Below are 25537 nucleotides of genomic sequence, written 5' to 3'. Positions count from 1 at the left end.
ACAGTGTAGTACACTGAACACAAAACACCTTATATCAATAAATTATTACTATTTTAGCAACTGCAGTCCGAGCTCCTGCTCAGGACATTCAATGTCCATATAAGACAGTGAATATACCCAGGTAAACTGAGGGAATGTAAGTAGCCACTTAAGACAGAGCTTAATACCGAGATAACTACAAACAAAGACTGCAAGAGTTTTATGTCTATAATACAAAGTCAGTAACTGCAGTCTGAGCTCCTGAGTCTAATAGACTGAGATAATGATACAATGATTGTGTGAGTTGTATGTGAACAAGTCCTATAATAAGTCTTAGTTCCCAAGACTCAGGGGATTTCAAGCAGATTTTCTTCAGAGCCACTGCAAAAATCAACATCTCTCACAGACCTATCCAGCCACTGTCGTAAAAATCTAAGTGAGGCTCACCCCCAAACCGGCACATGTCCCATGTACATACACAGGGTATACAGTGCCTTGCAAAAGTATTCATACCCCTTGAACTTTTTCACATTTTTCCACCTTACAACCACAAACTTAAAAGTTTTTTATTGAGGTTTTATGTGATAGACCAACACAGAGTAGCACATAATTGTGAAGTGAAACGAAAATGATAAATGGTCTTCAAAATTTTAAACAAATAAAAATCTGAAAAATGTGGTGTGCATTAGTATTCAGCCCCCTGTCCTCTGATACCTCTAATACAATCCAGTGCAATCAATTGCCTTCAGAAGTCATCTAATTAGTTAATAGAGTCCTACTGTGTGTAATTTACTCTCAGCATAAATACACTTGTTCTGTGAAGGCCTCAGTGGTTTGTTAGAGACCACTGAAGAACAAACAGCATCATGAAGACCAAAGAACTCACCAGACAGGTCAGGGATAAAGTTCTGGAGAAGTTTAAAGCAGGGTTAGGTTATAAAAAAATATCCCAAGCTCTGAACATCTCAAGAAGCACTGTTCAATCCATCATTCAAAAATGGAAAAAGTATGGCACAACTGCAAACCTACCAAGACATGGCCGTCCACCTAAACTGACAGAGCGAGCGAGGAGAGCACTGGTCAGAGAAGCAGCCAAGAGGCCCATGATCACTCTGGAGGAGCTGCAGAAATCCACAGCTCAGGTGGGAGAATCTGTGCACGGGACAACTAGAAGTCATACACTCCACAAATCTGGCCTTTTTAGAAGAGTGGCAAGAAGAAAGCCATTGTTGAAAGACAGGCATAAGAAGCCATGTAGGGGACACAGCAAACATGTGGAAGAAGGTGCTTTGGTCAGATGAGACCAAAGTTGAACTTTTAAATGCAAAGCGCTATGTGTGGCGGAAAACTAACACTGCTCATCACCCTGCACACACCATCCCCACTGTGAAACATGGTGGTGGCAGCATCATGCTATGGGGATGCTTTTCTTCAGCAGGGACAGGGAAGCTGGTCAGAGTTGATGGGAAGATGGATGGAGCTAAATACAGGGCAATCCTGGAAGAAAACCTGTTGGAGGCTGCAAAAGACTTGAGACTGGGAAGGAGATTCACCTTCCAGCAAGACAATGACCCTAAACATACAGCCAGAGCTACAATGGAATGGTTTCGATCAAAGAATATTCATGTGTTAGAATGGCCCAGTCAAAGTCCAGACCTAAATCCCATTGAGCATCTGTGGCAAGACTTGAAAATTGCTGTTCACAGACGCTCTCCATCCAATCTGGCTGAGCTTGAGCTATTTTGCAAAGAAGAATGGGCAAAAATTTCAGTGTCTAGATGTGCAAAGCTGGTAGAGACATACCACAAAAGACTTGCAGCTGTAACTGCAACAAAAGGTGGCTCTACAAAGTATTGACGCAGGGGGGCTGAATACTAATGCACATCACATTTTTCAGATTTTTATTTGTTTAAAATTTTGAAGACCATTTATCATTTTCGTTTCACTTCACAGTTATGTGCTACTCTGTGTTGGTCTATGACATAAAATCTCAATAACATACTTTTAAGTTCGTGGTTGTAAAGTGGAAAAATGTGAATGTGAAAAAGTTCAAGGGGTATGAATACTTTTGCAAGGCACTGTAGTGAGTACAAGGATACCCTATTATGTGTGTGTGTGTGTGTGTGTGTGTGTGTATACAGTAAGCCTGCTGCATCATCTTATCATTTTGGCTTGTGAACATGCGTGTTAACGATACCATAAACATAAAACGATGGCGCAGTCCGGGAATACAGTATGTTATTATGTCAATGCACGAAGTTCCCGCGCCCTGTTAAAATCCAACAGGACTCGCCCAGTTTGCTTTTCACTGCATTTGTGTCACGAGCAAAAAAATCTAAGCTAAGACCTACTATTAAATATAAATTTATACCATAAACTCTTCAGCTCAATCCCACATAATGATTTATTTTGTTTTGTTTTTTAAACCTTATTAATTAAATAAAAAACGGTGGGTAAATCTCCGTATCTGCAATACTAAAACTGTTTTATTGGTGGCGCGCTGGGTGCGTCACCCCTTAAATCCGTGCCAGATAAGAAATGTGCAGGTGCAGATAGCAAAAATGGGCTAGCAGGGCTGCCTTACAAAGATAAAACAACTTTGATATGTTTTATTTTTGGCATGGGCGCCAGATTTGCTGTTAACAAAAGTCTTAAAATGGATTATTTTGGACTTTTGTTTAACCAAGCACAACAGCACTACAAATGATCATGAGAAAAATACACAGAATGGTAAGAAGATGCAATGCTGGGGCTGATTCTTTTCTAGCACAGACTGTAGACTCATGGAGCCCCACCTGTAAAACACCATCGAGATTTGATTTTCATGTGGGCTGATTTGCTCAATCCTAAGAGTTTAATTTTTGAGCTAATACATTTTAGCCCGGGCGGCACGGTGGTGTAGTGGTTAGCGCTGTTGCCTCACAGCAAGAAGGTCCGGGTTCGAGCCCCGTGGCCGGCGAGGGCCTTTCTGTGCGGAGTTTGCATGTTCTCCCCGTGTCCGCGTGGGTTTCCTCCGGGTGCTCCGGTTTCCCCCACAGTCCAAAGACATGCAGGTTAGGTTAACTGGTGACTCTAAATTGACCGTAGGTGTGAATGTGAGTGTGAATGGTTGTCTGTGTCTATGTGTCAGCCCTGTGATGACCTGGCGACTTGTCCAGGGTGTACCCCGCCTTTCGCCCGTAGTCAGCTGGGATAGGCTCCAGCTTGCCTGCGACCCTGTAGAACAGGATAAAGCGGCTAGAGATGATGAGATGAGACATTTTAACCCTCCTATCTCATATCATGATCAGCCATTACTGGAAATACTGTATGTATGTATGTATGTATGTTTTTTAATAAGCCTTTATCAGTAGATTAGAACTAGATTAGATTAACCCAATTCCCAATTGTCCTGCAGCCTTTCAGTTTGAAATCAACTGTTCTTGTGATTCCTTGGGGATGTTACATAACTGAGACGTTCAGCTTTGAAGCAGAGATTTGCTTGATTGTTACAGCTGTATCCTAAAGAAATACCTAGCTTTTTTTTTTTTCAGACATCAAGCAAATCTCTGCTAATTAGTTCAAGGGAGTTTAACTGTGTCACTGTGTGAATAAAGATTCCTGACTGAAATTCCTTTAGTACAGTACCAGTCAAATGTTTGGACATGCCTACTCATTCATACAACCTCAAGTAAGAAAGATTTGGGACGGTATGGAAAATGCAAATTAAAAAAAAAGAAAGTAGTGATTTCTAAATTTACTTTGACTTGTATTTCATTGCAGACAGTATGAACCCAAGATATTTCATGTTTGGTCTGGATGACTTCATTCCATTTGTTAATATACATCCATTCCTGCATTTCAGGCCTGTACCACGTTCCAAAAAAAGTTGGTATGGGAGCAATTTAGGCCTAGTAATTTGATAAAACAATTAAATAATGATGTGATTTGAAACAGGTGATGTCCACAGGTGATTGTAATCATGATTTGGTACAAGATCGGTATCCAGGAAAGGCTGAGACTTTGAGGCGCAAAGATGGACCGAGGATCTCCAGTTTGTCAACAAATGCACGAGAAAATTATTGAAATGTTTAAAAACAATGTTCCTCAAAGAAAGATATGAAGGGATTTGGATATTTCACCCTCTATTGTGCATAATATCATTCCTCCAGATCAAGGAATCTGGGGGAATTTTGGTGCGTAAAGGGCAAGGGCTCAAGCCTAAGCTGAACGCCCATGATCTCTGATCCCTCAGATGGCACTGCATCAAGAACCATCATTCGTCTCTAGCTGATATAACCACATTGGCTTGGGATGACTTTGGCAAACCTTTGTCAAGCTACAATACGGAGTTACATCCATAAATGGCAGTTAAAACTTTACTGTGCAAAAAGGAAGCCTTATGTTAACTGTGTCCCGAAGTGCCGTCAACTTCTCTGGGCTCAGAGGCATCTGGGATGGACCATCACACAGTGGAAACGTGTATTGTGGTCAGATGAATCAAAGACGAAAGGACCACCCAGACTGTTACCAGGAACAAATCCTAAAGCCAGGTTCTGTCATGGTACGGGGTTGTGTTGGTGCCCTTGGCAAAGGTAACTTATACTTCTGTGAAGGCAGCATTAATGCAGAAAAGTATATTGAGATTTTGGAGCAACCTTCAAGACGACATCTTTTCCATGGATATTTCAACAAGACAATATAAAACCACATTCTGCACACATTACAAAGGCATGGCTGTGGAAGAAGAGGGTGCCTGTCCCCTCTGTCCCCAATAGAGAATGTGTGGAGAATTCTGAAATGAAAAATATGACAACGATGGCCCCATACTGTTGCACACCTTAAGACGTGTTTGCAGGAAGAATGGGACAAAATACCGTAAATACACCGAAATGCTTCATCACTTGGTGTCTTCAGCCCCTACACATCTTTTAAGTGTTGTGAGAAGGAATGGCAACATTATAAAGTGGTAAATGCTTTACGGTCCCAACTTTTTTGAAATACGTTACAAAAATCAAAATTGTAATGTGTTTATTTAAAAAACAAACAAACAGTACAATTAATGAGGTAAAACATCAAATAATGTGCTGTTGTATTGTTTTGTGTGCAATACAGGACAAAGATTCTTTACAAATCACTATTTTCAGTTTTAAATTCAATTTCAACATAACGTCACAACTTTTTCTGATTTGGGGGTGTAGGTTTTTCTGTATTTTGATTGTTTTCTACATTGTAGAACAATACTGAAGACATCAAAACTATGAAATAACATATGGAACCTACATTAAATTATGTGGTCAACAATAAAAGTGTTAAAAAACCCAAACAAAATATGTTTCATATTTTAGATTCTTCAAAGTAGCCAGTGTTTACCTTGATGACGCTTTACACACTATTGGCATTATCTTAACCAGCTTCATGAGGTAGTCACCTGGAATGCTTTTCAATTAACAGGTGCCTCATCAAAAGTTAATTCATGCAATTTCTTGCCTTATTAATGTGTTTGAGATCAAATAGTAAACAGTAAATAATAAAAATACAGTAAATAGCCCTAGTTCGTGCTTCTGCAGCAGTTTTAAGTTTTTGCGGTGAGGGGGTGCTGACCCTTTGCCCAACCGTATCTATTTTGTATCACGCGCTGATAAGGAAGAACGGTGAGTTGGAAAGGTGCAGGTGCTATTTGCCAGCAGCGGCTCCCCTGGGAACCGTCCCACCATGGTTGAACCTGCCAGGACCAGGGGGGGACCTTTCAGGACGAGCCTGCCGGTTTCCCACCATGCTCCCGGTGGTATCGCAACCCAAGGTCATTGCTGTAGCCGTTGCACGGGGAATACTACTAGGAGGTTAGCGCTCCGATTTAAACCCCAAAGGGCCCAGGACCGCATAAGATGGAGGGATCTAGTCCGTGGCCTATGCCCAAGGATGGGCAGTAGACCTAAGTAAGTAAGTAAATAGCCCTATTCAACAACTGTAGTGATTCATATTATGTCAAGAACCGCTCAACTAAGTAAAGAAAAACGAGATCCATCATTACTTTAAGACATGAAGTGACTTTTAATGAATAAAAATAAATAAAAAACATTTAATTAGAAGGTGTGCCCAAACGTTTGACTGGTACTGTTTATAAATGTATGTTTAATCAGAGTAAAATATACCAGCACTGAATAATTGATTAATTGTAGTAAAATTGGAATAACCCTCAACTCTCTCTCTCTCTCTCTCTGTCTCTCTCTCTCTTTCTCTCTGTCTGTCTCTCTCAGGTCACAGGAGACTCCATTAAAGGTAATTACTTTTGTGTATGTGTGTATATAGTGACACTGAGTGCCAAAAAAGCACTAAATATATGGCAGTAAATATAACACTTTATAATTATTGCAATTAATTTGATCCCAACCACAACTATGTTTATTAAAATGTTTTGTCAAAAAAAAAGTGGTGTCTAAGAGAAAGTGTATTCGATTTACTGAACGTTTACTCAGGATGGAGATATAACAGCTAATGAATGAGTTGGAGGACAGTTATTTGGTTTTCGTCCAGTCAAGTCAAAGATTAAATCTAGGTCCTTGAACAAATCTCTGAGGTCCTTCTTCAGAAGGAGTGCCTTCTTCAGTCATCACACTCCTTCAGCATCTGTTTGTCTGTCTTCCTACGTCTACCTGTTATTACCCTGTCCTCCTTTGCTCCTCATATCCTTGTTTCATGACCTTCGTTAGAGGTCAGAGAGATCAAAGTTCACGTCAGCCCTCGTCTGGAGAAATCCAGGGGTGACTCTGACATGATGAGAGCAGGTGAGTGCCCGACCAGCGAAGCTCATTTAGACATTCAACCCTAACCCTCAGTCATAACTCCTGCCGTAGCTTTCTGTTTATTGTAGCTATTTGCTAAAAATTGTGAGAATCAGCATTATGATTGGACATGTGAAAATGTGTGGTCTGTTCGAACTATAACAGAGTGAAACTTTTGTCAGGATGGACTCAGTTGTACTCAGTCTCATATCCTGAGGCCTTGTCTTACTCATTAATCAAACATTTATATTGTCTGTGACACTTTTGCCTGGAGAGGAGGGGTGAAATGTGGTGGAAGGCCTTTAAGGGCTCTAGAAATACCCTGAGAAAGTGAGGGACTGATTAATCCTTATAGCACTCACAGCAGAGCCTGTCTGTCTATAAATGGTGGTGACTTTTCTTCCAGACTTCTTTCTTGAGGGTAAAAGGCAGGTGATGCTCAGCTTGGAAAAGAAATAAAACTTTGAAAAAGTAGGCTGCTTATTATAGACTAGCAGGTTACCCGGCGTTGCCTGGGTTTTGCAAAATTCTGGGTTGCCCCCAGACTTCCATGTCAAATTTGGTGAAGATCCGTCGAGAAATGGTGATGTTAACCCAAGACAAACAAAAATCCAAACATCCACCACCCAGGGGCCCACAGGCAGCCCCTGAGGCCCAAATATGGAATTTCTGAGTTCTGCCAAATTGTGGCTATCTCCTGTACCTACATGCCAAGTTTAGTGAAGATCTGTTGAAAGTTTGTGTTGATAAATGTAACATGAAAGGCATTGAGGGAGGGGGTGGGTGGATGTTGTGCCCCCCAGGGAGGTCCCATACATGAATTTTGTTTATATCTGCAAAATTCCGGGTCATCCCCGGACCTACTTGCCAAATTTGGTGAAAATCCGTCGAGAAATGGTGACATTAGCTCAAGACAAACAAACAAACAAGCAAACTTTGCCACTTATTATATAGATGTCCACACTAGAGGTAGTTAAATTTATGCACAATATATATTTGTCTTTATTGATAGTTTTTTTTTAACTTCTGCCAACTTTGTTGGAGGAGGTTATGTTTACTTGCATTTGTTTGTTTGTTTGTCTGTCTCTTCCCGATGTAGTTAACAGATTTTGAAGAAATTTTGAGGAAAGGTGGGCCATGGGCCAAGGAACAATTGATTACATTTTGATGCAAATCCAGATATCTATGTGGATCCAGGATTCTTTTTTTTTTTTTTGTCTGTTCCCAACGTAACCCAAAAAGTAATGAACGGATTTTGATGAAATTTGGTGTTATATTACATTACAGGCGTTTAGCAGATGCTGTTATCCAGAGCGGCATACAACAAGCAGTTGGGGGTTACATGCCTTGCTCAAGGGCACTTCAGCCATTCCTGCTGGCACAGGGAATGGACCCGGTGACCTTTGGGTCCTAGATCTGCTTCTCTAATCTTTAAGCCATGGCTTGAATGAATGAATGAACCCTTTATTATCACTGTTACCAGTGAAATTGACCATCCAAGCTCTATGGAGTACAGCTGTAGTATTACCCTAGGTTCAAGTGATTTGATTTTGATGTTGATGATATATGGCTTGGCAGAGGTATACACTCTACCAAGTGCCCTTCTAGATTTTTCTGGATAATTGTGTTCTTAGAGTGCTCATCTTTGACTTTATATACAGTGGGGAAAACAAGTATTTGATCCCTTGCTGATTTTGTTGGTTTGGCCACTAATAAAGACTCGATCAGTCTGTAATATTAATGGTAGGTGTAGTCTAACATGCTGAGACAGAATATCACAAAGAAAATCAAGAAATCGACTTTAAAGAATTTGTATTAACTTATTTGCATTTTATTGAGGAAAATAAGTATTTGAACCCTCTTGCCAAAAGGACTTAGTACTTTGTGGCAAACCCCTTATTAGCAAGCACAGAGGTCAGACGTTTTTTGTAGTTGATGACCAGGTTTCTGCACATATTAGGAGGAATTTTGGTCCACTCTTCTTTGCAAATAACCTCTAAATCATCAAGATTCCGTGGCTGTCGCTTGGCAACTCTGAGCTTCAGCTCTCTCCATAGATTTTCTATAGGATTCAGGTCCGGAGACTGGCTGGGCCACTCCATGACCTTGATATGTTTCTTCTTCAGCCATTCCTTGGTTGCCTTGGCTGTATGCTTTGGGTCATTATCCTGCTGGAAGACCCATCCACGACCCATTTTAAGCTTCCTGGCAGAGGGAAGGAGGTTTACACTTAGGATTTTACGGTACATGGCTCCGTCCATCCTCCCATTGATACAGTGAAGTAGCCCTGTGCCCTGTGCAGAAAAATACCCCCAAAGCATAATGTTACCACCTCCATGCTTGACAGTGGGGATGGTGTTCTTGGGGTCATAAGCAGCATGTCTCTCCTTCCAGACACGACGGGTTGAATTGATGCCAAAGAGCTCAATTTTGGTCTCATCTGACCATAACACCTTCTCCCAGTCACTCTCCAAGTCATTCATATGTTCATTGGCAAAGTTCAGGCGGGCCTGCACATGTGCTTTCTTAAGCAGGGGTACTTTGCGAGCATTGCAAGATGTTAGACCATTGCGGTGTAAAGTGTTACCAACTGTTTGCTTGGTGACTGTGATCCCAGCTGCTTTAAGATCATCCACTAACTCTGCCCATGTTGTATTAGGTCTATTTCTCACCGTTCTCATGATCCTGGAAACCCCACGAGGTGAGATCTTGTTTGGAGCCCCAGACCTAGGTCGATTGATGATCATGTTGTGAGTCTTGTACTTGTGCACAATTGCACCAACAGTTGTCACCTTAACGCCCAGCTCCTTGGTAATGGTTTTGTAGCCCATACCGGTCTTGTGCAGGTCTACAATCTTCTCCCTTAAATCCACAGAAAGCTCTTTAGTCTTTCCCATGTTGGAGAGTTTGGAGTCTGACAAACTGATTGATTCTGTGGCCAGGTGGCTTTTATACAAGTCATTAGTGATATCAGGTGTCTTCAATTTAGGTGACAAGGTAATTTGGAGAGTCTAACTTGTCTGTATTAACAAGAACTCTTGATGGTTACTAGGGGATCAAATACTTCTTTTTCTCAATAAAATACAAATAAATTAATATAGATATTTAAAAGTTATTTTCTGGATTTTCTTTTTGATATTCTGTCTCCACATGTTAGAATACACCTACCATTAAAATTACAGACTGATCAAGTCTTTCTTAGTGGGTAAACCAACAAAATCAGCAAGGGATCAAATACTTGTTTTCCCCACTGTATATATATATATATATATATATATATATATATATATATATATATATATATATATGAGTGATTCCACGCTTATGGGTACTGAAATGGGGACATGAACTTATTTTTAAAAATTCACCTAAAACCATTTCTTTTTTTACCATCAGGTCACAAAACATGTAATCTTTAATGAATGATATGTTAAAAGATAACTTTAATTTTCTGAGATGTAATAAAAACATATTTATATGCCAAAGTCAGAACGTAACAGAACTGTTGTGGACATATATATTCTCAATTTTAACAATGTAGAATTACTTTTTGAAACATAGGAAGGTGATGTTTTAGCAAATATAATTAATAAACATGTGTAGTAGAATAAACATACACATTCTTTCAATAAGATTAACATGGTATATAGCTAGATTGTAATTAATTTGTAACAGACGCGAGATGGACAATCGTAACAGAAGTAATGTAACAGACATCATTTTGGAACTCATAGGCTTGACTTTGGCATATAAATATGTTTTTATTACATCTCAGAAAATTAAAGTTATCTTTTAACATATCATTCATTAAAGATTACATGTTTTGTGACCTGATGGTAAAAAAAGAAATGGTTTTAGGTGAATTTTTAAAAATAAGTTCATGTCCCCATTTCAGTACCCATAAGCGTGGAATCACTCATATATATATATATATATATATATATATATATATATATATATATATATATATATATATATAGAGAGAGAGAGAGTACATACTGTATACATTCAGGTACATGTTTCTACGCATTGCATATAGAATATACAATGATTTGTATTTATTTTTGCGAGTGTCATTGTTTTGTGATGTTTCAGGCCCTCGATTTAGAGCTTCTCTTCACCTTCATTTCATCTAATGTGGTGTCTTCTAACTCTTCCTGCCTTTTCTCAGTGTTTGCCTGCATGCCTGTGTGTTTCGGTATATTCCTTAAAAATGTAAAGCTGAGAAAAACTGCAAGTGTGTGTTATTAGAAACGTTATTTTTAGCTACATTCTTTCACAAATTTGAGGTTGCCATGGCAGCCGAACTCCTATGAAAAGGTTACCTTGGTGCTGCTGTTGTCATGGCAGCCTGCAGTGGCTGAACACACTACTTATCAGAATAACATTGGAAACAAATGGGCCATCAAGAGTTCTAAAGACCGTAATTGAAATCGTAATTGCAGGCTACAACATATTTATCTTTCCGTGACCCACCAAGTGCACAATATTCCACTACCAAGAACTGTTTTTATTAGTTCCTCAGTAATCAACAACTAATGAGGTTGCAACAGATTTTGTTTCCCGAACACAATTATTTTGTTCCGAAGTTTCTTGGAACATCTGACTGCATAAATATATACTACTGAAGGAATTTTAAACAGTAGACAACTCTTTTGAGCCCTGCTGTATGAATGTTATAAATACAACCTGATCCATATCCCACATCAATACAGTAGAACGTTTCCCTTTTAGACTCCAGCCTGTTGCAGCAGCTGAACGTAAATTCTGTTGTGGTCGCTCTGTCAATGATCACTGTATTGAAGTTTGCAATCTACTAAAAATGAGCTGTTGACCTACACTATATGGCCAAAAGTATGTGGACACCTTACCATCAGACCCATGTGTGGTTCTTACCCAAACTTTTGCCACAAATTTGGAAGAACACAATTGTCTTTGAACATCTTCCTAAGCTGTAGCATTACAATTTCCCTTTACTGGAACTAATACCCCTTTTCCACCAAATCAGTTCCAGGGCTGGTTTGGGGCTGGTGCTGGTTCACAACTCATTCAACTTGCGAGCCAGCTGAGAACCAGTTTGCTTTTCCATAGCTCGCGGTGCTAAGGGAAGCCACGTCATTACGTCATTGTATACATCAGTTACGTCGTTGTATACGTCAGTTACGTCGCTGTATGCGTCAGTTATGTAGCTACGTTTGCATAAACCTTGGCGCGAATATCGAAGCAAAAACAACACGGAAGAAGCAGCAGCAGCAACAACAACAATAATAATAATAATGGATGACTTCGCGCTTGTACAGCTGCTGCTTCTCATCGCTTAAAAATGGCGATCTTTCGCGGTCTTGTTATTGTTGTTGGTCTGAACAACTCCGCCCCCCGCTGACGTAAGCGGTTCTTTCCTCTGGCCCAGCAGAGAGTTGGTGCTAGCCTGGAACCGGTTTTTCTGGCCCCAGAGCCAGTTCTTTGTCAGTGGAAACAGAAAACCCGGTTCCAAACTAAGCACTGGCCCGAACCAGCCCTGGAACTGCTTTGGTGGAAAAGGGGCATAAGAGGCCCACACTTGTTCCTGCATGACCCCTGTGTCCAAAACGAGCTCCATTGAAGACATGGTTTGCCAAGGCTGGAGTATGGTAGAAGAACTTGAGTGTCCTGCACAAAGCCCTGACCTCAACCCCACTGAACACCTTTGGGATGAACTGGAACATTGACTGCACCCCAGACCTCCTCACCCAACACTAGTGCCTCGCTCATGCTCTTGTAGCTGAATGAGCACAAATCCCCACAGCCACAGCCAAAATCTAGTGGAAAGCCTTCCCAGAAGAGTGGAGGTTGTTATGGCAAAGTCAGGACTGAATCTGAAATAGGATGTTCAACAAACTGATATGGGTGTGATGGTCAGGTGTCCACAGACTTTTGGCTATATACCGTACATAGCCTTAAGTTATAATTTAAAACTTATTTAAGCCTATGCTCTAGTAGGTATAACATTCACTGTAAATAAAACTACTGTCTAATTTAAAATGAAGTTCAAAATAAACAATTCTGCCATGCACAGAGTCAAAGAACAGAAATACAGTTTTTTTTTCTCAACAGAACACATACACAGGAAAGATTATAAGACTGCAAATAGACTACTTTTATATCAACTATTGTTTAAGTTTGCAGGCATTAGCGATTTTTCATTGCTGTGGTTCATTACTAAATGCTCTTCACTTTGTTGCATACCACCATAAAATACAAGAGATCGATAAATTGAGTCACAACTGTAATGTAAAGCAGGATACTACTGATTTTGTAAATTTGCCTAGGATTAAAATATAAATACCTTGACGTAAATATATTACATTGAAAACAGATAGACATTAAGTGCTTCCCTATGTCTTGACATGTCTCGTTGATGAAGATATCATACGCTCACCGGCCACTTTAATAGGAACTTGTTCTTGGTTCTAAGACTCCTGTTCTTGGCTGCAGGAGCGGAACCCAATGTGTTCTTCTGCTGTTGCGTGCTGAGATGCTTTTCTGCTCATCACGGTTGTAAAGAGTGATTATATGAGTTACTATATCCTTCCTGGCAGCTCAAACCACCTCATATCTGGCCGTTTTTCCTCTGACCTCTCTTATCAACAAGGCGTTTGTTTCCACTCACAGAACTGTCACTCATTCAGTGTTTTTAGTTTTTTTTTTTGCACCACTGTTGTGTGTGAAACCCCCAGGAGATCAGCAGTTTCTGAAATACTCAAACCAGTCCATCTGGCTCAATCCAACACCCATGCCACAGTGAAAGAAAGTTACACTCTGAGATCACAATTTTTCCCATTCTGATGTTTGAACATTGTGAACATTAACTGAAGCGCTTGATTTGTATCTGCATGATTTGATGCATTGTGCTGCTGTCAAGGGATCGGCTGATTAGAGAACTGCATCAAACAGCAGGTGGACGGGTGGGTGTTCCTAATAAAGTGGCCAGTTTGTTATAGCATGTATCTGATTGGCTGGTGATAGTGAAACGTCACACTGTGCAACAAATTTTTGATTAACAATCGCTTTACACATTGTATGTAAAGTGTCTGTGGTGTAATTAAAATTCTACACTGTGCTAGTTTTAACCTAACTGCTCTCAAAGTAGGGTTTAGGATTGACTTATACCCCGAGTTAAATTTGAACTTGTGTTTATCTGGTGCAACAGGTGGCTGACTATTTGCTCATAATGCTCCTTTTAACGCTGATTATTTTTTATTTTTGTGGAGCCAAGTGCAACACAATGGTTATTAGAAAAATATACAGTGGTGCTTGAAAGTTTGTGAACCCTTTAGAATTTTCTATATTGCTGCATAAATATGACCTAAAACATCATCAGATTTTCACACAAGTCCTAAAAGTAGATAAAGAGAACCCAGTTAAACAAATGAGACAAAAATATTAGACTTGGTCATTTATTTATTGAGGAAAATGATCCAATATTACATATCTGTGAGTGGCAAAAGTATGTGAACCTCTAGGATTAGCAGTTAATTTGAAGGTGAAATTAGAGTCAGGTGTTTTCAATCAATGGGATGACAATCAGGTGTGAGTGGGCTCCCTGTTTTATTTAAAGAACAGGGATCTATCAAAGTCTGATCTTCACAACACATGTTTGTGGAAGTGTACCATGGCACGAACAAAGGAGATTTCTGAGGACCTCAGAAAAAGCGTTGTTGATGCTCATCAGGCTGGAAAAGGTTACAAAACCATCTCTAAAGAGTTTGGACTCCACCAATCCACAGTCAGGCAGATTGTGTACAAATGGAGGAAATTCAAGACCATTGTTACCCTCCCCAGGAGTGGTCGACCAACAAAGATCACTCCAAGAGTAATGTGTGTAATAGTCGGCGAGGTCACAAAGGACCCCAGGGTAACTTCTAAGCAACTGAAGTCCTCTCTCACATTGGCTAATGTTAATGTTCATGAGTCCACCATCAGGAGAACACTGAACAACAATGGTGTGCATGGCAGGGTTGCAAGGAGAAAGCCACTGCTCTCCAAAAAGAACATTGCTGCTCATCTGCACTTTGTTAAAGATCACATGAACAAGCCAGAAGGCTACTGGAAAAATGTTTTGTGGACAGATGAGACCAAAATAGAAGTTTTTGGTTTAAATGAGAAGCATTATGTTTGGAGAAAGGAAAACACTGCATTCCAGCATAAGAACCTTATCCCATCTGTGAAACATGGTGGTGGTAGTATCATGGTTTGGGCCTGTTTTGCTGCATCTGGGCCAGGACGGCTTGCCAACATTGATGGAACAATGAATTCTGAATTATACCAGCGAATTCTAAAGGAAAATGTCAGGACATCTGTCCATGAACTGAATCTCAAGAGAAGGTGGGTCATGCAGCAAGACAACGACCCTAAGCACACAAGTCATTCTACCAAAGAATGGTTAAAGAAGAATAAAGTTAATGTTTTGGAATGGCCTAGTCAAAGTCCTGACCTTAAGCCAATCGAAATGTTGTGAAAGGACCTGAAGTGAGCAGTTCATGTGAGGAAACCCACCAACATCCCAGAGTTGAAGCTGTTCTGTACGGAGGAATGGGCTAAAAGGGGGTCACACCAGATACTGAAAGCAAAGGTTCACATCCTTTTGCCACTCACAGATATGTAATACTGGATAATTTTCCTCAATAAATAAATGACCAAGTATAATATTTTTGTCTCATTTGTTTAACTGGGTTCTCTTTATCTACTTTTAGGACTTGTGTGAAAATCTGATGAGGTTTTAGGTCATATTTATGCAGAAATATAGAAAATTCTAAAGGGTTCACAAACTTCTAAGCACCACTGTATACTGTATTACGCCATGAAGTAGTGGCTGGGGCTGATTTCTTTCAGGCCGAGAGTGTACATTCACCACATTAGTCTTATTATGCTATAAATCAGACCTTGGGATATGACTGCTCAGTGCTGATAATTAAGCTATTGATAGATAATCGATTATAGCCTTCACATCATCTAATTTCATGACCAGCCATCACTGATAGGAATGGTTATTGATTAATATATAAAATAAAGACAGTAATCAGGACTGCTGCTGCTATGCACCGATTGTTGTGCCAAGGCTAACAGGGTATTTTGCTCTGATGGTTATATACAATTAACATAACGTGAGATTCTGTTCTATAAATAAATAAGAAATATAAAGATCAGTGAGTGAGTTTTTACGGGAGAACGAGAGCACACCATTGCAGGATGTTAATCTCTCCTCTTGTTGACCGCCCAGCGATGTACTCCGTAGAGATCACAGTTGAGAAGGACCTGGTCACGGGCGAGACCAAAGTCTTGTCCACCAACACACTACTGCCCAAAGATCTATCTCATCAGGGGGTCAAAGTGTATGAGGATGAACAGAAAGGTGACTGGCTTAGCAATACATAGATGGATATCCTGTAAAGCTGTTGTAGATACAAGCCTGCTTTACGAGAAGTTCACATTCAGCTTCTTATATCTAAGAACCATTAAAAAAAAATGTAAGCAGGATGTAATGGAATGGAACGTAATGTCAATGGAATCAAGCCTTTAGGACAAAGTTAAAATGAGACTGATTTATCATGAGAATCATTAGAAATCTTGCTTTTTTAAGTAAACACAGTCAAAGTGACCTGTACAGCAGCTTCTCGTAAAGGTTTGTCAGCTTAGCATGGCTTAACTGTTGGGATTTTCAGTTATTTTGATCACAAGTTACCTTAAACATATAATTTGCTGCTTGTACTGAACTCAGTCACTAGTTTGTAGGCATGACTTTCACCTTCACTCTGCTTATTATTATTATTATTATTATTATTATTGGTTTTAGATTATTATTTTTTTAATTTTAGTAGTCTGTGCTTGTAGCTACCTCCCTTAGCATTTGTCAGCGATTTGTTTCCGACGGATAAAAACAATTAGCTTGAGTGTTATATGCGTTTTTCTTTTTTTTTAATTGATAGTGACTTGAAAATGTTTCAGATACTAATCTGTTTGTTTTCAAGCTCCCCACCACTGTAAAAATTGAGAATCCTTCTAACAGCTAATGCTAATAGCTTGCTCGTTTTAACCTATCATTTGTCCTGCTTAGCCGCTTTGCTCATGGTACACTAAGCTTGCCAAACATCCTGGGCAACAAGTGAAGTGAACTTTTCTTTCACCCCACAGTTACTTCACAATCTTCCTTTGGTGGCCATCAATCACTTTGGTACATCTCTGTACAATAAAGCTGTCATAAATATTTTCCACCCTTTTTGGACTCTGTCAATGGTCCCTATTAAAGGAGCAGTTTGTAATATTCAGAGCCCTCTGCTGGCTGCAAATACAAGTGCAGTGACAAGCATTTCCTCTTCCATACTGTTCCATTCTGCTGAAACAGTGATCTCCTTGTGAGTTGCTTGGTAAGAAATTACAGCAGAATTTAGCAGAACTGAGCTCTTTTCCAGCTGGGGCGGAGCTAATTTCTGGGCCAGAAAAAAAGTAACGTGTTGCTTAAAAAGAGCTTAACCAAACCCAATGCATGATTATTACAAATCAAAGTTTTTATAAGGTATGTTTTTTAAATTATATGATTATTGTAGGACTTTTAAAAATTACAAACTGCATCTTTAAAATATGTTAATGATTGCTTGCATAGTAGTTGATTTGGAGGGAAAGCAGCGATGTCTGCAATAAATTTTGATAAATAACAAGATCTTGGCAGCATTGCAAAGCTAGTACTTGATACTGAAGTATAGTGAATCGAAATTATGATTGACAGCTTTGCAGTAAGTGGTTTGAATAAGGTCCATATAAGTCTGCTCATGAGATTTTACTCTTTGTTTTTTAGTGGTGCATGAGGTGCGTGGGACAGACGGCCCACTGACCAACGGCGTGCACCAGCTCAGCTCGTCCGAAGTGGAGGAGCTCATCCACAAGGCTGACGAGGCCTCCATGAGCGACGGCAGCAAAGCCACACCTCAACGGGTGGTGGAGACAAGCGAGAAGTTTGAGGCAGGAACAGAGCAGATTGGGGTTACTCCAGTCAAAGAGATCACCGGCGTAGAAGCCAAAGCATCGCCGGCTGTGCCCCAGACAGAGGTAAATGATGCCAGCGCGGAGAAGCCGGTCACAATGGTGTTCATGGGCTACCAGGATGTGGAGGACGAGGATGAGACGAAGAAGGTACTGGGGCTCGAAAGCACCACAGTCAAGGCTGAGCTGGTAGTCATTGAGGATGGAGAAAACAAGAACGAAGCCCAGGAGGAGCAGCCACCACCCAATGGAGGCCCGGCTGAGCCAGAAAAAGCCCAGGAAGAGAAAGTCGAAGAGGGTGAACCTGAGGCTGGCACCGCTGAAGTTAAAAGCAAAGAAAAGCAGCCTTGCAAATGCTGCTCCATCATGTGAAAAAGTCCCTCATAGGGGAACTTGGAACTTTTATTTCTCAGATTGGTGCATCGCATCACCTCACAGACAAAATAACACCAACAAAAAAAAAAAAAGAGAGGAGAGAAAACATCTTGTATCTTTTGATAGAAAGCTCTTGTTTTCTTACTTCATTTGTACCAGTTTTATATTTTCCTTTATCTTTCCATTTTCTGTCGTTCCTGTCATATTCTTTAGCCTCCTCTGGTTTTGGTTTAGTTTCATCTAAGAGAAAAGCTGTTACACGAGTGGCGCCTGATACCTTCAGCAAAGAGTTCTGCCGATGAAGCATCATTATCGTTGCTATAAGTTCCCAAACGTTGATCAGCCATCCTTTTTTTTTTCACTTTTCATTTTTGCATAAGAAGGACTCCGATATCTCTGTAACTATATGATATACAGTATATGAATCATTTATTTTTAATATATATATATATTTATTTTATGTTGCTTTATCAAGCGCCCTAACATTTTTTTTCTTTTTTTTTTTTTGCAGAAGCATGGTGTGTGTGAACTGCTCTCTGATTCTGTTCTTGCATTGCATTTTATCTTCCTCCAAAAATGCGGTGTGGCTGGGGATGGGAGGGAGAGGGACTGCTGGGGTAGTGCGGAGGCTGATCATCTCAAAATAGTGCATAATTCTACAGTTATGACTGATTAAGCTGTGAGGGAAAAGTAAGTCTTGGTATAGTAAGTGTAATGGGATTTCAGTGGTCGAGATGCTTAGTGGTCTGTTGACTTCAAACTTAACATTGTGTGTGTGTGTATATCTGTTATTAGAACACTCAACCACTTCTGTTTTGTGTCAGGCATTGCCATAAAAAAAATCACGCTTCAGTGGCACTGCAGCTCCTCACATTTATTAGTTCAAGATGTTTAATTGCGTCTCCCAGCTGCATCCACTAGCCACACACACACACACATACACACACGTATACAGTCATGTCTGATATTTTCCCGCAGTCAGATAAATTCGACATACTTTTCCCCACATTATCAGAGATTTAAGCAAGGTTTTACAAATATAATATTTTTTAAAAATCAAAAACTGCATTTCCCACCATATACAGTATTTTTCTTCCTCAGTTAAAGTGCCATTCCACCATTGGATGTATTCTTTGGCATAAAATACAATATATTTTATGACAACATGACTAGACAGAGAAATCTTTTAGCTTCAAAATGATATATCAAACATAATTTTTTGACAACGACAAGTATATTAATTTTGCGACCAAAGTCACCTACCCTTTTAATTTCCGCGCGGTAGTGAAACGTGATGTCATCGGCAGGTTCCCCTTCTTGTGTACCACGTGTCGGTCTATTTTTAGACCAGGAAACCCCCAAAGTGAGAGAGTCATTTCTCCTCGTATATGGGGGCCAAAAAAATTGCGAAAAATTTTGAGTTAATCTTTCAGTTAGCTAGATTTATTGGTATTAGCTAGATTTATTGGTATTATTTTTATCGCGTTCTATCCGCCATTGCTGATAATATGTGCCACGTCACGTGGTACACAAGAAGGGGAACCTGCCGATGACATCACGCGCGGAAATTAAAAGGGTAGGTGACTTTGGTCGCAAAATTAATATACTTGTCGTTGTCAAAAAATTATGTTTGATATATCATTTTGAAGCTAAAAGGTTTCTCTATCTAGTGATACCATTTATATATGTTGTCAAAATATATTGTATTTTATGCCAAAGAATACATCCAATGGTGGAATGGCACTTTAACCTCCACTGTACCTGTTTCAACAAAGCTGAAATCTACTTAGCCTTTTTGGTTTGGATAACTAATAAAGGCACTGCTTTTATTATTATTATTAGTAGTAGTAGTAGTAGTATTTAAACTACGTCAACAGCTGCCTATAAGCAAACTGGCTTTGCTGCCAGTCCAAAGTGGCATCCTGGCCATGCCAATATACACTGCCTTTAGTCTCCTCTCAGGCAGAATCATCCACTTTTTAAAACAAACGACTAACTTACTGGAGCCGAACCTATGCAAGAACACTCGTGTACGCAAGTCAGCATCGGCAAAGTCAGTATGTTCAGCGCTCCACTCAGATATGTGACTCCACCGATGCTGAATAAACTATCTCATTATCCTGGGTCAGAAAATCCAATTCTGTCCACTTTAGAAACAAGAAGTAGGTGAATATTTTTTTTTTTTTAAAGTCCTGCCGTGACTTTTACATAGACTAGCAACGATGTCAAATTCTTCATTGAATGGCGTGCAAAGAGAGAAATAGGTGTCTGGTTTGTTCTTTGAGAACTGATCAAAAATACTTGTGGTGCTAATCGATCCAAACTGTCCTGCAGCGACATGGCGTGTTTTCTGAAACAGCGAGGCTACCCCCCATCACATTAGCTCCAAGTGCCATCAGTATTGCAGTGCATCCGCTTTCACGAGAACACCTTATTTTTTAAATCTTGTGCGTTAACAAATCATTTTTATTGCTAATACTTTGTGTAATTTTATTCATTTATTATCTGTAACATAATAGTGGATTACATTATCAGATAACCTAGTTGTATGTAGGTTGTATGAATATGAAGCTGCGTTGCGCATTTTCAGTGCCTCTACTACAGTAGTCGGGAGGTGATTGGTGGCTTGGTTGTGCTCAAGTGCATTGGTGTGTGTGTGTGTGTGTTCTCCTTTCAATATAATAGCATTGTCAGTACTTCTGGGAAGATTTTCATTGGGTGCCTTGTGGCTCATTGAGTTTGGTAGTTACTTCGGGATGCTATGTGTTATTCATTTGATTTTACGATTAATGAAATTGATATTTCATGACCATATTTACGCCATTTCCTTTTGGAATGAGTTCGATTGTTAGTCAATGTCTCTGAATCCAGCTTACCCCTGTGTGGTTATACAAAACCATAAGACTTCTATCCTTCACAAACATGGCTGAGTGCTGAGCTTGATCTTAACCCTAACCCCAACCCTAACCCTAACCCTAACTCTAACCTACAGTTAATCTGAGCTTCCTTTCGCATCACCCTGACTCACACACAACACTCAGCACCATCACTTACCTCAGACTTGCTCAGCAGCACCCCCTACTGTCTGTCAGTTCTAACATTCCAGTTCAGAAGTTTTCCACGGCCCCAATGCCTTGTTGCCTGGCCCCTTGCCGGGGTATTTTCTCTTTGTACACATGCATGCTTTTTATAGATATATTGATCATTATATCGTCATATCCATATCCATCAGTCGGTAATGTCTCCCTTTCCTTGTAGTTGAAGCCTTGCCCTATATCATCCATAATCATCCATGAGATTGATGTATTGATCATAGTGTCTAGGAGCATGAGGAGTGAAAGCGTGATAGTGTAGATGAGGTCACTTCCTGTGTTGGAGCAAAGCTCTCATCTACTTTAATGCTCCATTTTGTTCTTCGAAGGACAGACCCATCTTCGTTTGTTGTCGTTTTTTTTTTTCCACCTGGGAATTGGTGTGTGTGCTCCCACTGCCACGGCTCTGTGCGCTTTCTCAGCTGTGAAGGTCTGCTTTCTTACCGACTTGAAAGTGCTGTAGAATGAATTTTAAACGAGATATTAAAATGTGACGTGCTTTAAGGATACTGCTGTCCTGTCTGATTTTTAATTTTTTTTAATCCTCTTTTCAGGGACGCATGAGTCTCATCAGCAAACTTCTAAGGAAGTTTCAGGTCCACAGGCGATGAAATATTTGGAAAATATTCATAGGTAAATGGTACTTCACACTGAATATAAAAGGTCCAAACATCATCATTGAAAAAAGGCTGAGTTAAGATCAACATTTTATAAGGCGTAAGTGGAAATCCCAGGGTTCCACATGATACGATATGATTTCGAACCTTATGACAATGATTCCATTGACTATACCATACAGTATAACACAATACAAACTGATATGATTTGATTTCACAGCCTGCAACTGATACATGACCAACTTTGTTCAGAATCTGTGGTAGGCCTACCGTAAATTTGGGAATCATGATGATGTAGAGATTCAGCGCTACTTCCGAATCACCTTACTATCCGATTTGCACATCAGTTTAAAATGATGAAATATTATTTACACAGGGGCGGCACGGTGGTGTAGTGGTTAGCGCTGTCGCCTCACAGCAAGAAGGTCCGGGTTCGAGCCTCGTGGCCGGCGAGGGCCTTTCTGTGCGGAGTTTGCATGCTCTCCGCGTGGGTTTCCTCCGGGTGCTCCGGTTTCCCCCACAGTCCAAAGACATGCAGGTTAGGTTAACTGGTGGCTCTAAATTGACCGTAGGTGTGAATGGTTGTCTGTGTCTATGTGTCAGCCCTGTGATGACCTGGCGACTTGTCCAGGGTGTACCCGGCCTTTCACCCGTAGTCAGCTGGGATAGGCTCCAGCTTGCCTGTGACCCTGTAGAACAGGATAAAGCGGCTACAGATAATGAGATGAGATTATTTACACAACAGTGGTCTGTCCTTTTTTCGATAATAATTTATTCATAATCAATTGTCATCTATAATAATCAGTTCATCAGCATTACTGATTCATTTCAATCACTGAAAATCATGACATTCCTGCTTTCTATACTAAAGGTCAGCGTTCTCATAATTTGGCACCACTTTAGCTGTAAAATAAATCTCATCTCATTATCTCTAGCCACTTTATCCTGTTCTACAGGGTCGCAGGCAAGCTGGAGCCTATCCCAGCTGACTACGGGCGAAAGGCGGGGTACACCCTGGACAAGTCGCCAGGTCATCACAGGGCTGACACATAGACACAGACAACCATTCACACTCACATTCACACCTACGGTCAATTTAGAGTCACCAGTTAACCTAACCTGCATGTCTTTGGACTGTGGGGGAAACCGGAGCACCCGGAGGAAACCCACGCGGACACGGGGAGAACATGCAAACTCCACACAGAAAGGCCCTCGCCGGCCACGGGGCTCGAACCCGGACCTTCTTGCTGTGAGGCGACAGCGCTAACCACTACACCGCCGTGCTGCCCCGTTTTAGACTCATTGTTCAAAAATGTATAGTTATCTATTTTATAAGTACCTCTTTGTTTTTCTAGAAGCAGCTACTTGTTTTTCAGTTATTATGCTTTTCAGTCATGCTTGTCACATAAGCAAATAACATTCTCGGAAAATAAAGTACATTATTGTACCTTTAGGGGTACAGTGACTTGTTACTGGGGCAGGACCCTCTAAAGTACTGATTTGTACCATTTATATACTGATTGGGAACATGTACATTTTTGACCCTAGAAAGGTACACATAGTTACCTTGAGGTCCAGTAATGAGCCCTAAGGGGTACATTAGTGTAGCTTGTACCTTGGGGTATAGAAATGGATTCATTCTGTACCCCTATTTCTATCAGTGTATAAGAACCCAGTAATAAGGACTAATTTGCCAGTGGTGGGTGTGTCTATGCTTCACGGACCCTACTTTGAGAATCGCTGCTATAGGAAAACCATGCTTCGGCAGGGAAAGGTCAGTTCATGTCTCTTTCATCCCTGCTAGATCTCAGAATTATACATTCCCCAGTCCAACAATCGAAAACATTCTTTCTGGGATAGTCACTGACTAACAGGACTGGACTTTATGACCCTTACTGGGTGCCACGGGCCTGTATTATGTGGCTATTCTTTGCTTTTGTCTAGGGCTTGCTGATGGTCAGCAGCATTCCAGACTGATGTCCCTACTCTCAGGACACACACACACACACACACACACACACACACACACACACACACACACACACACACACACACACACACACAGATGGGGCCAGATTTAAACAACAACAACAACAAGGTCTCATCACACCCACACTGGGTTTTGGCTCTTTGACTAATACCTCCTGGAACACACACACACACACACACACACACACACACACACACACACACACACACACACACACACACCACACATGCATACATGCCAGAATGAAAGGGAGGTGAACAATACCAGTGGGCGAGGATTTAGCGCCAGGTCTTACTCCCATTGACTACTGTGATGGATCTGACTGTAATGCTTTGAGTAAAGTTTTTCTCGATCCCATTGTGACACCATTAAGGATGTGGTGAGTATATTTATTATATTATCAATGCTATATGTTATGTGGAAATGGTTCTGAAAATACATCAGGAACGCTTCAGGTCTTAATTGCTGTCACATCTCTCTCTCTCTCTCTCTCTCTCTCTCTTATTCCAGTGGCTCAAACATTAAGTCCTTGTCTTAACTGTTACAAAAGGCAATAATGATCAACTATAGGACAACACACACACACACACACACACACAGAGTTCCTTCTTCTTCCAGTGTGACCACAACACAATTTAGTTGAGCTTGATTGCCCACCGCTGTTTTACCTTGGACACCGTTGTGATAAACACAGACAGGTGCTGCGTACCTCAGCACACACTCTCTGAAGAACAACACAGCACAGGCAGAGCAGAGACATGTTTAAATACACACCTCCATGGCAAGTGCTGTGCAACAGTTTGGAGCATAACAATAAGGTAAGAGAAATGTTAGACATGCACACACACACACACACACACACACACAAAACATGTCTTCAGAGCCGTCTGCGGATCAGAAGATAGAAGTCTCTAGTGGATTATCTTGTGCAAATCAATAAAAGATGGTCGACTCCTGAACTCAAGTGAGCGGAATTTGTATTTTTGGCAAAAATTTCCCACAGGAACAAAATAAAAATATAAATGCAAGTTCATGAACAAAGGTTGTGTGGTTACACTATTATTAAACAAAATCCAGTTTAAATGACAAAACCTGTGAAATTGAAGCAATGAACATTTTCAATGCTTACACACCAAACTATGAGAACTCTTTCTCATATTTTATATTCCAGTGATCTTCCACCAGATGTCAGGCTCTGTCCCATTGGCTGGATTTGTCATAAGAAATTCCAGCTGTCATACAGAATCATGCAGCAATATTTAAATGAATGCTGAAGCCAAGTGTTTGTCCACTTTTAGCATTTATTTCACTCTATTGTCTCTTGTTAACTGTTTAGTCTCATTCCAATACAAGTCAAATGCATAACCGTATTAATATCAACAGCATATATTCCTCAAGTGAATTTTAACACAAAGGAAAAATATGGAGAATTCTATAACAACAGCAATATAAATGTACTTATGCACACAGACAGACAATCTGCAGTAGTACTTTGTATTTTTTTTCCTTTTTGCACATTATGTTAAATCTTGGGTGGCACGGTGGTGTAGTGGTTAGTGCTGTCGCCTCACAGCAAGAAGGTCCGGGTTCGAGCCCCGTGGCCGGCGAGGGCCTTTCTGTGCGGAGTTTGCATGTTGTCCGCGTGGGTTTCCTCCGGGTGCTCCGGTTTCCCCCACAGTCCAAAGACATGCAGGTTAGGTTAAC

The 25537-nt window shown here is 40.4% G+C and overlaps 1 protein-coding gene across 2 annotated transcripts in view; it reads left to right on the top strand.

Moving 5' to 3' along the window:
- Nucleotides 1-19324, top strand: part of palm1a (paralemmin 1a) — a 69747-nt gene extending 50423 nt beyond the window's left edge. Inside the window, exons 6-9 of one of the 2 annotated variants that reach the window (XM_060941670.1) lie at nucleotides 6219-6240; nucleotides 6672-6746; nucleotides 16003-16134; nucleotides 17575-19324. In XM_060941670.1, coding sequence (XP_060797653.1) covers nucleotides 6219-6240; nucleotides 6672-6746; nucleotides 16003-16134; nucleotides 17575-18131 — 786 coding nt within the window. In that variant the 3' untranslated portion in view covers nucleotides 18132-19324. The remainder of the gene's footprint in view (nucleotides 1-6218; nucleotides 6241-6671; nucleotides 6747-16002; nucleotides 16135-17574) is intronic. The other variant, XM_060941669.1, reaches the window with a different exon arrangement.
- Nucleotides 19325-25537: the final 6213 nt, after the last annotated feature.

This window comes from Neoarius graeffei, chromosome 15 (assembly GCF_027579695.1).
Source record: "Neoarius graeffei isolate fNeoGra1 chromosome 15, fNeoGra1.pri, whole genome shotgun sequence".
Taxonomy (NCBI): Eukaryota; Metazoa; Chordata; class Actinopteri; order Siluriformes; family Ariidae; genus Neoarius; species Neoarius graeffei.
The sequence above is the reverse complement of the archived record's forward strand: the minus strand, read 5'-3'. Positions and strand labels throughout refer to the sequence as shown.